Below are 12245 nucleotides of genomic sequence, written 5' to 3' on the forward strand. Positions count from 1 at the left end.
TTGTGCCGCCGTGTAGAAAAACATTTCTACGGTTGCGGGTCAGGCACTCTTCACGGTAAGAAGAAATTTTAGGATAGCGCTTCCGATATTGCTTGTGCGATGGAAACAGCGACAGATTTACCCACTAGCCACATCTGTTCAAAATGTAAACAAGTCAGGCAGTTTTCACGGTCGGGAAAAATTTTATGACAGCGTACTCCAAAGGGTGGAAGCGGCTAAAGTGATAAAATCAGTTTGTTGTATTCCCGCTCTTGGTCGGGACAGTTTTCCTGCACAGTTTACACACAACGGTGTTATGATATGCTTATGACGTTGATCGCTGTTATGTTTTACGCATGTCAGGATTAAAAAACAGTGTTTTTATGCTGCTGTACCCTGCCTTGTCAAACTTTAATTAATTAAAATATGACTCTATATCGCTCAGACTCAAAAAAACAAACAAAAAAAACTGCCATACTGGCGAGCTGACCTGTCCTTTTTATCAACAATTCCCTCACCGTCTGCACTCAATTTCTCACTCAACGGTGTTTCTGTTGTTGTGTCACATGTTCATGGTGTAGCTGAACATACACCTGTTAAATGACAGGCTGTTTGCATGTCACTCCAGGCACGCTCCATTATCAAGGGACATGACAGGCTGTTCATGAGCCAGGGAGGGAACACGCTTGGGGTTAGTTCATGCAAACGAACTTTGCGTATTTGTTATGTGCTTTCCTGGTGGTTTGCATTTAATGCATTTAAGTGAAACTATCAAACAATTTTCTTATTGCTATTGATGAAGTGTCTATTGCGGTACATATCGCTATCGTTTTATCGCCCAGGCCTAGATATTCATGTACTGAATTAAGTTACGTTAGCCAGTGAAGCTAGTTAGTTGACGTTACATAAAGATACCTCGACTGAACTGAAGTTAGTACTACTAACGTGGCTTGGTAGCTAAACAAAGTTAGGCCGTGTTCACACGTAATGTCTTTTTTTAAAAATATATTTTTTCAACACTGTTCCAAAATGCAGTTGAGAGCGTCCTTGTTACCATAATTTATACTAACCTAGATTATACTAACGTACAGTTAACGTTAGGTAACAGGCTAGTTTTGCTAGCAACTGAAATAAACACAAACACCAACCAGAAACTCTTAGGACCCGTCCAGTTTTACTCCACATTATTTGGTGATACAGTTTAACTGTCATGCCACATATTTCTCTGTGCTCTGATTCGAACATAATAAGTTTCGCCACCGCTACCTTCTCCAATTCTGACGTTGCTATGGGACTAGTCTCACATAGCCAAATCTTCACACTTCGTTTCAGGGCTATGGGACATGACAGAAATTCTCTCTCTGTCTCCTTTATGATGTAGGCTACTTTTTAATTTGCCAGAACGTCTCATGATGAAAATGCCGGTTCGCATAAAATCAAACCGGTTTAAGCTCGTACACCGGACTGGACCGCCAAAACCGGAAACCGACCCAACCCTAGTGAGTAGCTAAACAAATAGCCAAGCATGTACCTAAGCGAGTAGCCAAACAAATACATTACATTACAGGCATTTGGCAGACGCTCTTATCCAGAGCAACGTACAACAAAGTGTAACCATAACGAGGAACAAGTGTGTCGAAAACCCTAAAGAGAAGTACCATTCCAAATGCAGGGAACAACCGCATAGTTTAACTTGGACACTGTAGGTTAATCTGATTAACACTAACACAAACAAGAACAGCAACAACGCAGTCTATGCAAAAAATACAAGCAGTAGTTAAGACACGAGTGCATTAACTAAGTCAACTAAGAAACAGCTTCCTAGTTACAACCCTAAGCTTACAGTCAATTTAGAGATTGCAGGGAGGTAGGGAGGGATGGGGAGAGGTGCAGCCTGAAGAGGTGAGTCTTCAGTTGTCACTTGAAGGTGGTCAGGGTCTCAGCTGTTCTGACCTCCACGGGAAGGTCATTCCACCATCGTGGGGCCAGAACAGACAGCCAGGCATGTAGCTATGCGAGTAGCCAAACCAACCGCCATGCTAGTAGACAAGCAAGTAGCTAAGGGAATAGCAGAACCATTAGCAAAACAAGTCACTATGTAATTCACTAAGACATTCGCTGATCCTCCTAGACCTTTCTGCTGCCTTCGACACAGTCGACCACTCCATCCTCCTGTCCTCCCTGGCAGCTATGGGGATCTGTGGCACAGCACTAGACTGGATCGAGTCCTACCTCTTCGGTCGCTCCTTCCAAGTCGCCTGGGCCGGTGCAGTATCGGCACCTTGCCCCCTTGCCACAGGAGTTCCCCAGGGCTCAGTCCTTGGTCCCCTCATGTTCTCCCTGTACACCAGATCTCTTGTAATGTGCCTGTAATCTCTGCCCATGGTTTGTCTTATCACTGTTATGCTGATGACACCCAACTCTTTCTCTCCTTCCCCCCCAGGGGGACACAGGTCTCTGCTCGCATCTCTGCTTGCCTGAGGGACATCCAGAGCTGGATGGATAACCACTATCTTAAGCTGAACCCAGGTAAGACAGAGATGATCTTCATTCCTGCTCCATCCTCTAACCTCCTTTCCTTTTCTATTTCCCTAGGGGACACCGTGGTGTCATAATCACCCACTGCCAAAAACCGGAGTGGTGATGGACAACACACTGTCCCTCTCCCTGAACATCGCGGTGGTGAGTCGAACGTGCAGGTTTTTCCTGTACAACATCCGGAGAATCCGTCCCTTCCTCACCACCTACGCAACCCAACTCCTGGTTCAAGCAATGGTCCTGTCCCACCTGGACTACTGCAACTAGCTGCTGGCTGGTCTGCCAGCATCCGCTATCAGACCCCTGCAGCTCATCCAGAATTCTGCAGTTTGTCTGGTCTACAACCTCCCCAGACAACATTCAACATTCCCATGTCACCCCCCTGCTCACTGACCTCCACTGGCTGCCTGTTATGGCTCGCATCAAATTTAAGACTTTGGTGCTTGCATACCAGGCAGCTAAGGGGTCAGCACCAGGATACATCCAGAGGATCATCAGACCCTACACACCAGCCAGACCTCTCCGCTCTGCCACCTCTGGACGCTTGGCACCTCCCCCTCTTCGTGTCTGTACTTCCCGTTCGCGTCTGCAGTCTGTCCTGGCCCCTCGCTGGTGGAATGACCTTCCCGTGGCAGTCAGAACAGCAGAGAATCTGACAACCTTCAAGCGCAGACTAAAGACTCATCACTTCAGGATGCACCTCTCCCCACCCCTCCCTAGCCTCTAGTTTAGCTCTACTCTACCTCAATGTACCTAGTTAGGCTAATGCGATCTCGTTAGTTTTGTATTTGGCAGGATTGTTTTGTTTGATTCTGATTAGGCAAATGTGATTTCAGTGCTAGTTTTGTACTTGGCAGGATTGTTTTGTTTATTTGCTGAACAGGTTACCCTACAGGGTTGGAGTCCTGATCTATGTGGTCACTTCTGGCACTACGATCTTTACTTCACTCTAGTGTGTTTTTCTGCACCTCTGTACTTTGAACTGATGCACTTGTACGTTGCTCTGGATATGCCTGTAATGTAATGTCATGTAATGTAATTTGCTAAGTTGCAGCAAGCTCAGCAAGTAGCTCAGCATGTCAGAAAAACTAACTGCATTGCACCATGTAAGTAGGTGAGTAAGTAGCAAAGCCAATCGCATTGCAGATGGTCTGGCAAGTAGCTCAGCAGGTCATAAAACCAATTGCATTGCACAACACAGATTGCAAAACCAATTGCTTTGCACAATGCAAGTGGCTGCATAGGTAGCAAAGCCGATAGCGGCGCACAATGCAAGTAGCAAAAGCAGTAGCATTGTAAAATGCACATGTAAAGGTTTTGGCTCTACCTACCCCCCATACAAATCAATCACCTTACTTAAATCCAATCGAGCATGTATTTTGATTACTGAATAAACGACTGGAGGCAGAATCCCTCTGAAACAAAGAACAACTGAGAACGGCTGCAGTGCAGACCTGGAAAGTAATTTTCTACGACAACAGCAAATGATTGGTGATGTCAGTGGGTTTCAGATTTGATGCAGGTATTGCATTTAAGGGCTATACAACCAAAAATTAAACTGTACTTCTAAGTTCATCTATTTCTTTTGCACAGCTGAAAATGGAGGACACAAAACAGCCATTTCTGTAAAATGGTAAAACATAATACGCATTTAAATACCTTGAAATAAAACCTTATTGTTTGTAGTTTTGTCTCATATTCAAAAATTCCCAAATAGACTCCACTTAATCATCCCCCAGTTAAATTTCCTAAATCTGTATGATATGTACTGTAGCATATGTTCTGCTGCACAATGGCTGCCATGAATCACCCATGTAGGTTAATTAGTGATGTCTGATTTGAGTTTCATCCTTCCCAGTAAAAACATTGAGATCATGACATGAGGCTCTGAAAATCGGTATTTCTCTTAGGACGGAAGAACCCACAATGCTTGTAAAGAAAAATTTGGGCTTACATGCAAATGGCAAGAGAAAGGAAGCAGACTGTTCCAAATGGGCCCTGGGTGTTAGTTCCCAGGTCAGAGCCCTGCTCTCGGCACTCACCTCTGCACACGGTACACACGAGTCCATGGTGGCACCAGAGCCAGGATCCGGGCCACCAGGTCCACCAGAGTGCTGGGGGAGTAGCTCTTGTAGCGGCCGGTCTTCCACAGCTCGTACAGCCCCGTACCACGGATCACTAGAGTGGGGTACAGCTTCAACCCATCCGGTCGAAACGATGTGTTCTCAAAAAATTCCTTAGGAATGGAAAGCAAGTGGGTGCAACCATTTAAACAGGAATAGTAAATGGTAAATGGACTGCATTTATATAGCGCTATTATCCAAAGCGCTTTACAATTGATGCCTCTCATTCACCAGAGCAGTTAGGGGTTAGGTGCTCAGGGACACTTCGACACGCCCAAGGCGGGGATCAAACCAGCAACCCTCCGACTACCAGACAACCACTCTTACCTCCTGAGCCATGTCGCAGTAGCCTTTCCAGTTTGTAACTCTGAAGCCCCCCTCCCTCTCGCTGTCTACTGATCAACTTGGTGGGGTTTTGCCATATTGGATATAGGATTAATTTTTATGGTGCTCTATAGATCAGCAGCCATTTCACCATGTACACTGCACCTGTCAAGTGGTTGAAGCTAAGCATGTGTGGGGCTTGGTTAGAACTTGGATGGGAGACCTCCTGGGAAAACTAAGTTGCTAAAGGATGTGGTGTTGGTGAGCCCTCTGGTAACTCAATATTAATGCCCATGATTTCAAATAAGATGTTGGATGTCAGGTGTTCACATACTTTTGGCCATGTAGTGTATAAAACAGGAAAAATTACATAGGTCCTAGATTAAAAACTCCAAAATCTGAGGGTGATATGTCGAGCTACTAAAGATCTATAAAGCAAAAAGGAAGCAATGTATCATTGCGTCCCTTAGTGTCTCCGAAGCTATGACATTTCCAAATCTATTATGATCACTCCAAGGGAATTTTTTACATTCATCTAGCACATATCAGCTAACAATAAATTTGAATGAGTATTTTCCATGCCCTACTGGATGGGCCGACATAGCTCAGGAGGTAAGTGCGGTTGTCTGGCAGGCGTTGTCTGGTTGTCCCCACCCTGGGCGTGTCGAAGTGTCCCTGAGCAAGACATCTAACCCCTAACTGCTCTGGTGAATGAGAGGCATCAATTGTAAAGCGCTTTGGATAAAAGCGCTATATAAATGCAGTCCATTTACCATTTACCATTTACGTGACAAGTATAGCCCATGGGGATACTAATACCCCACTTCGTATACAGTTTGTATAAGATTGCAATAAAATAATATTCCACTGTCATAAAAATATTGGCAATGTCCTAGCTTCATGGTGAACCAGTGCATCAAACATAATATGACTGAGCCATTTATGAACACATACACTGCAGTGTGTGAAACGCCCACATTGGAGAATGGCATAAACCTCTTGAAAGACACTCAATTTCAATTTCATACTAACAGCTATTTAGCCCCCAATACAAATATGCATACCATTGTTAGCAAAGGTGAACAGTTGTCTTTTATTTTATTTTTGTTATTTATTTATTTGATAGGGATAGAGGGCAGCCACTTGACTGTCCCAGAATTAGCTATTAAGCTAAATTTCATTTCTTGTCACTAGGTACGTAACAGTAAAAAACAGTGCATAGAATTCCAATGTCAAAAGACAGAAAAATATACAAACATATCGCCATTATTAAAAATAATAAAAAACAAAAGGAAGAAATGCAGTACTTACTACATAACAGTTCCATGGTTGATTCATGTTCACATGATTGATTTGATTTCAGCCATGATTTCAATTTTGATTTAAAACTTTTAAAACTAATACATTTTCTCATACTGGTAGGTTCATTTGCATTCCAAATATTTGTTGTTTTGATTGAAAATGCTGAACGACCAAAATCAGTTGATCTGTGATGTACAACAAAATCACCATTGGTGGACGTTATAGTTTTCCTAGGCAAATCTCCATACTGTAAAATGAATTCTTTCATTGAAGGAAGCGCAAGATGAAGAGTTATCTTATACCAGTGGTTCTCAAACGTTTTACACTGCGTACCACAGTAGCGTAGGCCTACCCAATTCAGCTACGCACAGTTCATGCAGGAGGCTAATTTATTCCTAATAAGAAAATTATTTATTGTTGACTGTTGTCAGCCACAGCCACGCTGTACACAGAGGTAGCACTAGAACTGGCACTTAAACTCTTACACACAACTTTCATACAACACAAGGGGCAGCCCCTCACACACACACACACGCACACACACAGCAAGTGAGAACATTAAAGGAGTACCACGGTGATTTTCACACTTTCTAGGTTTTATGTGCTATTTGCACAAGAGGCATTGAAGAAACACAATGAGTAAAGTATTAAATATGTCCGTTCTGTATTTTTGGAGATTTAAATTTATCGTCCTATTTTCAACCGGTTGAGAAAGTTGTCAACTTGGTGCGTCACGAACACAGTAACCACTCCCCTTTCCACGCCCCGTAAACCCATGGATAACTCTAGACCCATAGTTTGCGCCGCTGGCATATGGGAAAGACAATGCAAATATTTGACTAATGTTAGGTTCACTTAAATTAGAGTGCCTTTTAAGGACTATTAGATTATTTCTGGTTATATTCATTTAGCTAGCTAGCTAGCTAACGTTAGCTAACTAGGTAGTTTGCTTTCATAAGGCAATGTTATTGATAACGTTAGCTAGCTAGTTTGCTTTTATGAGGACATTATAGTTGTGCTTTTATCTTAACTTGGCTAGCTAGATAGCAAAAATTATAATTGGATATAAGTCAATGTCCTTATCTTAGCTATCTATCGATACTTGACATACTACTAAGCTAGCTAGCTTGTGAAAAGTCTCCCAAAAAGAGCGCTTATCATGGGGGTAGCTATGGTAACGGGGCACGGTCTGTCGATCATAGCTAACTGACAGTTCTCATTACCACGCCCAGACGGTTCGGGTGAACTTTTATAGTGGGAAATTTAGGCTTAGAAAAATATGTTTTAAAGTACATTGAAATAACTGAATAATAAAAAAATTATGCACATTTGTTTTGTTGCCTAAAGACAACTGGGAAGTGTCACGTTCAACCACCATGTTACTCCTTTAAGAATAACAACAGTATTTAATTCAAACACACACACACACACACACACACACACAGAGCAAGTGAGAACATTAAGAATAACAACTGTACTTCCGGTTTGGCTCAGCATCCATTCTGCTTCTGTATTTCGTTTTTATGAAGGCAAGTGAAGAGAAGCCTTTCTCGCACAGATATGTGGTCACAAAAGGAAGGAGAAAGCGCACGGCCTTGTCCGAATGCGCAGGGTATTTGCTGTGTTGCTGTATCCAAAAGTCCAACAAAGACTGAATTCTGAAAGCAGACTTCAATGTTTTGTCTCAAGACAATTCTATTAAACTCTCTTGCTCACCAACAGTGAAGTCCTTGGGCATTTCAGAGCTTTCGATCTCATCCAGTTGTTCGCTTTGGCCGTCGCTGGGAAATATTCGCGGAACTGTTGTCTGAGCGAGACGAGATGCGCAACGATGTTATCCCTGACTCCATCATCAAGGGTGAGGTCGTTGTCAGACAGAAAACTTTCCAAAGCGGGAAAAGCTGAAACATCACCTGCCTTGACTTTGATTTCTTTTTCATACTTTTTCAGCATTGCGTTGATTTTGTCCTGCACATCAAAAACATTGATGTAGAGTCCCTGTTGTCCCATATTAAGTTCATTTAAATGAGAGAAAATGTCCGACAAGTATGCCAGTTGACTGAGCCACACAGTATCTTTGAAAACATCTGATAAGGGGAAGATTTTGTCCTTTAAGAACATCTGGACCTCTCTGTGCAATTCGAAAAGCCTCAAAAGCACCTTCCCTCTTGATAGCCACCTTACTTCCGTATGAAGCAAGAGTTGGACATGCCCGCTGCCCATCTCATCGCAGAGCACATGGAATAGGCGAGAATGCATCGGTTGGGCCTTAATGAAGTTCACAGCATTCACAGCCGAGTCCAGCACATACTTCAATTCTTCGGGCACCTTCTTCACCGCCAGGGCCTCGGGATGGATGCTGCATTGAGTCCATTGCATCTCGAGTGCCAACTCACGAATTTGAGCTGCTACTCCGCTGTGGCGACCTGTCATAGCCCTGGCGCCGTCCGTGCAGACTCCAACACACTTTTTCCAATCGAGCCCATTCTCTTGGACAAACGCGTTCAGGAGCTGAAATATGTGCTCGGCTGTAGTTCTGGTCTGCAGTGATTGACAGAACAGAAAGTCCTCCGGAGCTGCACCATCATATTCATATCTGACATAAACAAGCAAACTGGCAAAATCTGCAACATCAGTAGTCTTGTCTAGCTGGATGGAATAATAGCCACTACTTTTAATGTGCTCAATCAGTGGCACAGTGTCGTTTGAAAGTGACACCAAGTTTGGCATCCTTCTCCCCACAAATGATGCGTGTCATCTCTTTGGCTAATGGTACACACAGTTGTTCGCCAATTGTGTGTGGCTTACCGGTTTTCGCTATGCGTAGGCTGGCACGATATGAAGCTTCCTGTGCTTTGGCTACGGGTGAAACACAGGATTGAATCATGGACTTGGACTGCTTCAGTTTGTCACGTTTTCTTAGAAAAAAATCAACTGGTTTGTCTTTCAGCATTGCGTGTTTGGTTGTAAGATGCCGTTTGAGATGCGATGGTTTCATGCATTCAGTGGTAAGAACATCACCACGTACCACACACTGCGGCCTGGGCTCTTCCTCCATCCCACTCCAGCTGAATCCAAATTTGACATAACTAGAGTCATATTTCCTTACTGTTTTGTGCCGTTTGCTACTAGCAGGTGCTGTGGAGACTTCACTGGCGCTGCTGAAGTAGCCACTAGCACTTGTGCTTGGTTCACTGTCGTCCACTTCAGTTTCTACAGGGCTGCTCGAAATATTCTCCTCCTGATCCGCACTCCTTTTCCTAATAGTTCCCATTTGGAGCCACGATTGCAGTGCTTTTGAACCATTCATCATTTTAGCTACCTCCGCTTAATATCTTGGCATCACAGTTTAGCTTGGAACAGTTAGGCCTACTAATCGTGGATGTTTGCGCGCGCTACTACCCGACTACAGGCTGATATTGAAAAAAAATATTACAGGAAGGGATTTAAAATAAGTTTTGCCTATTTCAATAATCTCATGGTTAAGGTATTTTCATTTGTAATAGTATTTTGATAGCATTATATGTTTTTAAATTAATTTTATTTCATTTAAAAAAAATATTTCGGAGATAGGCATGGTTCACAAAGTAATCAAAAGTTAGGAGGTTGTCCTTTTTGATTATATTACAGTAATGATAATTTGATGTTTGCTTGTCTAAAACTTTCAATGTTTGCTTACAAATTATATAGAGGTCTGAGAGTGGTTTTCACAGAATTCATTTAAGTGTCAAGCTGGCCCTATGGAGTTGACACTGGGTAACTTAGCATTAAGTGTCAAGCACGCATCAACGAAGCAGACACACCAGTTAGCTCAGCCTCAAGTGTCAAACTGGCCCTATGGAGTTGACACACTAGGTAGCTTAGCATGCCCATGCCTTGATGCTGTCTGGAGCTCCAGATCCATCATCTGGCTCCTCTAAACTGCACTATTCTAACTATACCATTTGGTCTTCTACTATTCCTGTTAGCTTTCACCTCAGCTGTAACCTGTTCAACCCATTTTGTTTACTGTCTACTACTTACACCAGGCTGGCCAGTGGAGGATGGGCTCCCCCTCTATAGCCGGGTTCCTCTCGATATTTCTTCCCATTGGGTGTTTTTTCTCCCCACTGGGAGTTTTTTTACCTTATGTAACTACTATTTGGGGGTTCAGGCCTGGTGTTTGCTCTCTTTGCTCTGTCTCTTGCCTTGCTACTCTGTAAAGTGTCCTTGTGCCAATTCTCTGTAAAAAGCATTATACAAATAAAATTTAATTGAATTGAATATAACTTAGAAGCATCAGTTGACAGTTGATTTCTAATAAATGCAAAGTTCTTAAGATTAATTTTTACTGGACTGATGACCTTTCCACATGTAAAGGACAGGTGTGCCTCAATATCAAACCCAAGATATTTAACATGTGTTACAACCTAAATTGCTTCACCCTTAACAGCTGGCTGATATATTTCCTTTTTAGTGACTGAAAAGTACATGGATGCAGCCTTACTTACATTTAGAGTGAGGCGGGATTCAGTGCACCAGTAAGACCATTACATTCTGGCCATTACAGATGTTAATTTAGAAGCAGCCTGTTGTCTTGTCTTGTCGTGTTCATAGATGACTATATCATTGGTATACATGTGAATTTGAACTTCAGGACAGACAATTGGGAGGTCATTGATATATAAACTAAATATGGCCCCAAACCAGGCCCTTGAGGGACACCAACAGAACAGTCAATTCCTGAAGAATATTTTGTATCAATTCTAGTGCATTGCCCTCTCATTGTTGAAGATTCCATCCATGTTATTGCACTCTCTGAGAGGTTAAAACATGCTTAGACAAGTTTAGACAAAAGAACATTATGATTGACAGCATCAAATTTTTTGCTCAGATCTAGAAACTCCTAAAATTGGCTCTTTATCAAGCTTTAAATTATTTTGCTAGATAAAATGCCAAATTGCAGTTTCAGTTGAATCATTTTTCTAAACCCAAATTGCATTGGATGAAGTGAGGCATGTCCAGAATTTTTAAAAACCTATAAGTTGTTCAGTTACTACCTTTTCTAGAACCTTAGATGTTATTGCCAAAATACTAATGGGTCTACAGTTAGCTATGTATAGTGGCTACCCAGATACCTTAAATATAGGTGTAACAACAGCAGACTGCCTGAAATTTGGGAACGTTGACAGTCTTATCAAACGGTGAACCAGGTGGGTAATTGAAATGCTTAAAATTAGTTTGAGTGTTTTAAAAAGTTGAACCCCACCTGTACATATCTGTGGCCTTTGTTTAAGGTCCCCCAAAGATTTTGCATATTTTCTGTTCAGAGACATCTAGAATATTAAAAGCAATATGAACTGGATTTGACGTGGATATTTCTTTGATCCAAAGCAATCTTGCAGACACTAAATTACATCAATGGAATAATTATAAAATGTAGAGGAAATAATACTTAGTTAAGTTGAGTTAAAGTTCCATGTACTTCCAATTCAATACATTTTCCTACACTTCCACGATCTTTCTTAATTAATTTAAGATTCCTCCAGATAAGCTTACTATTTTTCCTCATTTATAGTGTTAATTTAAAAAAAGGCTTTTGCTTTCCTCAATTCTTTTACAACTTCATTTCATAACCCTTTAAAAACTAGTCAATCTTGACATAATACAGCTGCATAATAATGCAGTTTTCAGAGCATTTCAAGTCATTTTAATCAAACACCACAGTTTCTCATTCAGCCATGGTAAATTATATGATCTTAACCTTTTTAATGTAAATTTTCTTTAATTTACTGTGCTAATAAAATGATGGCATGTGGCCTCTAAATCCTCAGTGGACAGAATATGGCTCCAGTCAGTTTTGTTCAAGATTTTCAGTAAATTTCATCATATCCTTTTTTTAATATTCTATAAGAATAGTGCTGATTATCTGAATCTATATAATCTAAAGATATATAAGTCTAAAGTCCTTTAAAATAAGAGTCATATTATGATCAGATA

The 12245-nt window shown here is 41.7% G+C and overlaps 2 protein-coding genes across 3 annotated transcripts in view; both read right to left on the reverse strand.

Moving 5' to 3' along the window:
- elp3 (elongator acetyltransferase complex subunit 3) overlaps positions 1-12245 on the reverse strand; it is a 188567-nt gene that overhangs the window by 27268 nt on the left and 149054 nt on the right. For both annotated transcript variants that reach the window (XM_035421321.1, XM_035421322.1), the window contains exon 10: positions 4560-4753. In XM_035421321.1, the coding sequence (XP_035277212.1) occupies positions 4560-4753 (194 nt within the window). The remainder of the gene's footprint in view (positions 1-4559; positions 4754-12245) is intronic.
- Positions 7659-10335, reverse strand: LOC118229398 (zinc finger BED domain-containing protein 5). The gene has a single exon (XM_035421324.1). The coding sequence runs from the start codon at positions 8994-8996 to the stop codon at positions 7965-7967; it is 1032 nt and encodes a 343-aa protein (XP_035277215.1). The 5' UTR covers positions 8997-10335; the 3' UTR covers positions 7659-7964.

This window comes from Anguilla anguilla, chromosome 6 (genome assembly GCF_013347855.1).
Source record: "Anguilla anguilla isolate fAngAng1 chromosome 6, fAngAng1.pri, whole genome shotgun sequence".
Classification (NCBI taxonomy): Eukaryota; Metazoa; Chordata; class Actinopteri; order Anguilliformes; family Anguillidae; genus Anguilla; species Anguilla anguilla.

Excerpts from the sequence above, each read along its gene's own strand:
- LOC118229398 (XM_035421324.1), bottom strand. The coding sequence starts at position 8,996 with ATGCCAAACTTGGTGTCACTTTCAAACGACACTGTGCCACTGATTGAG.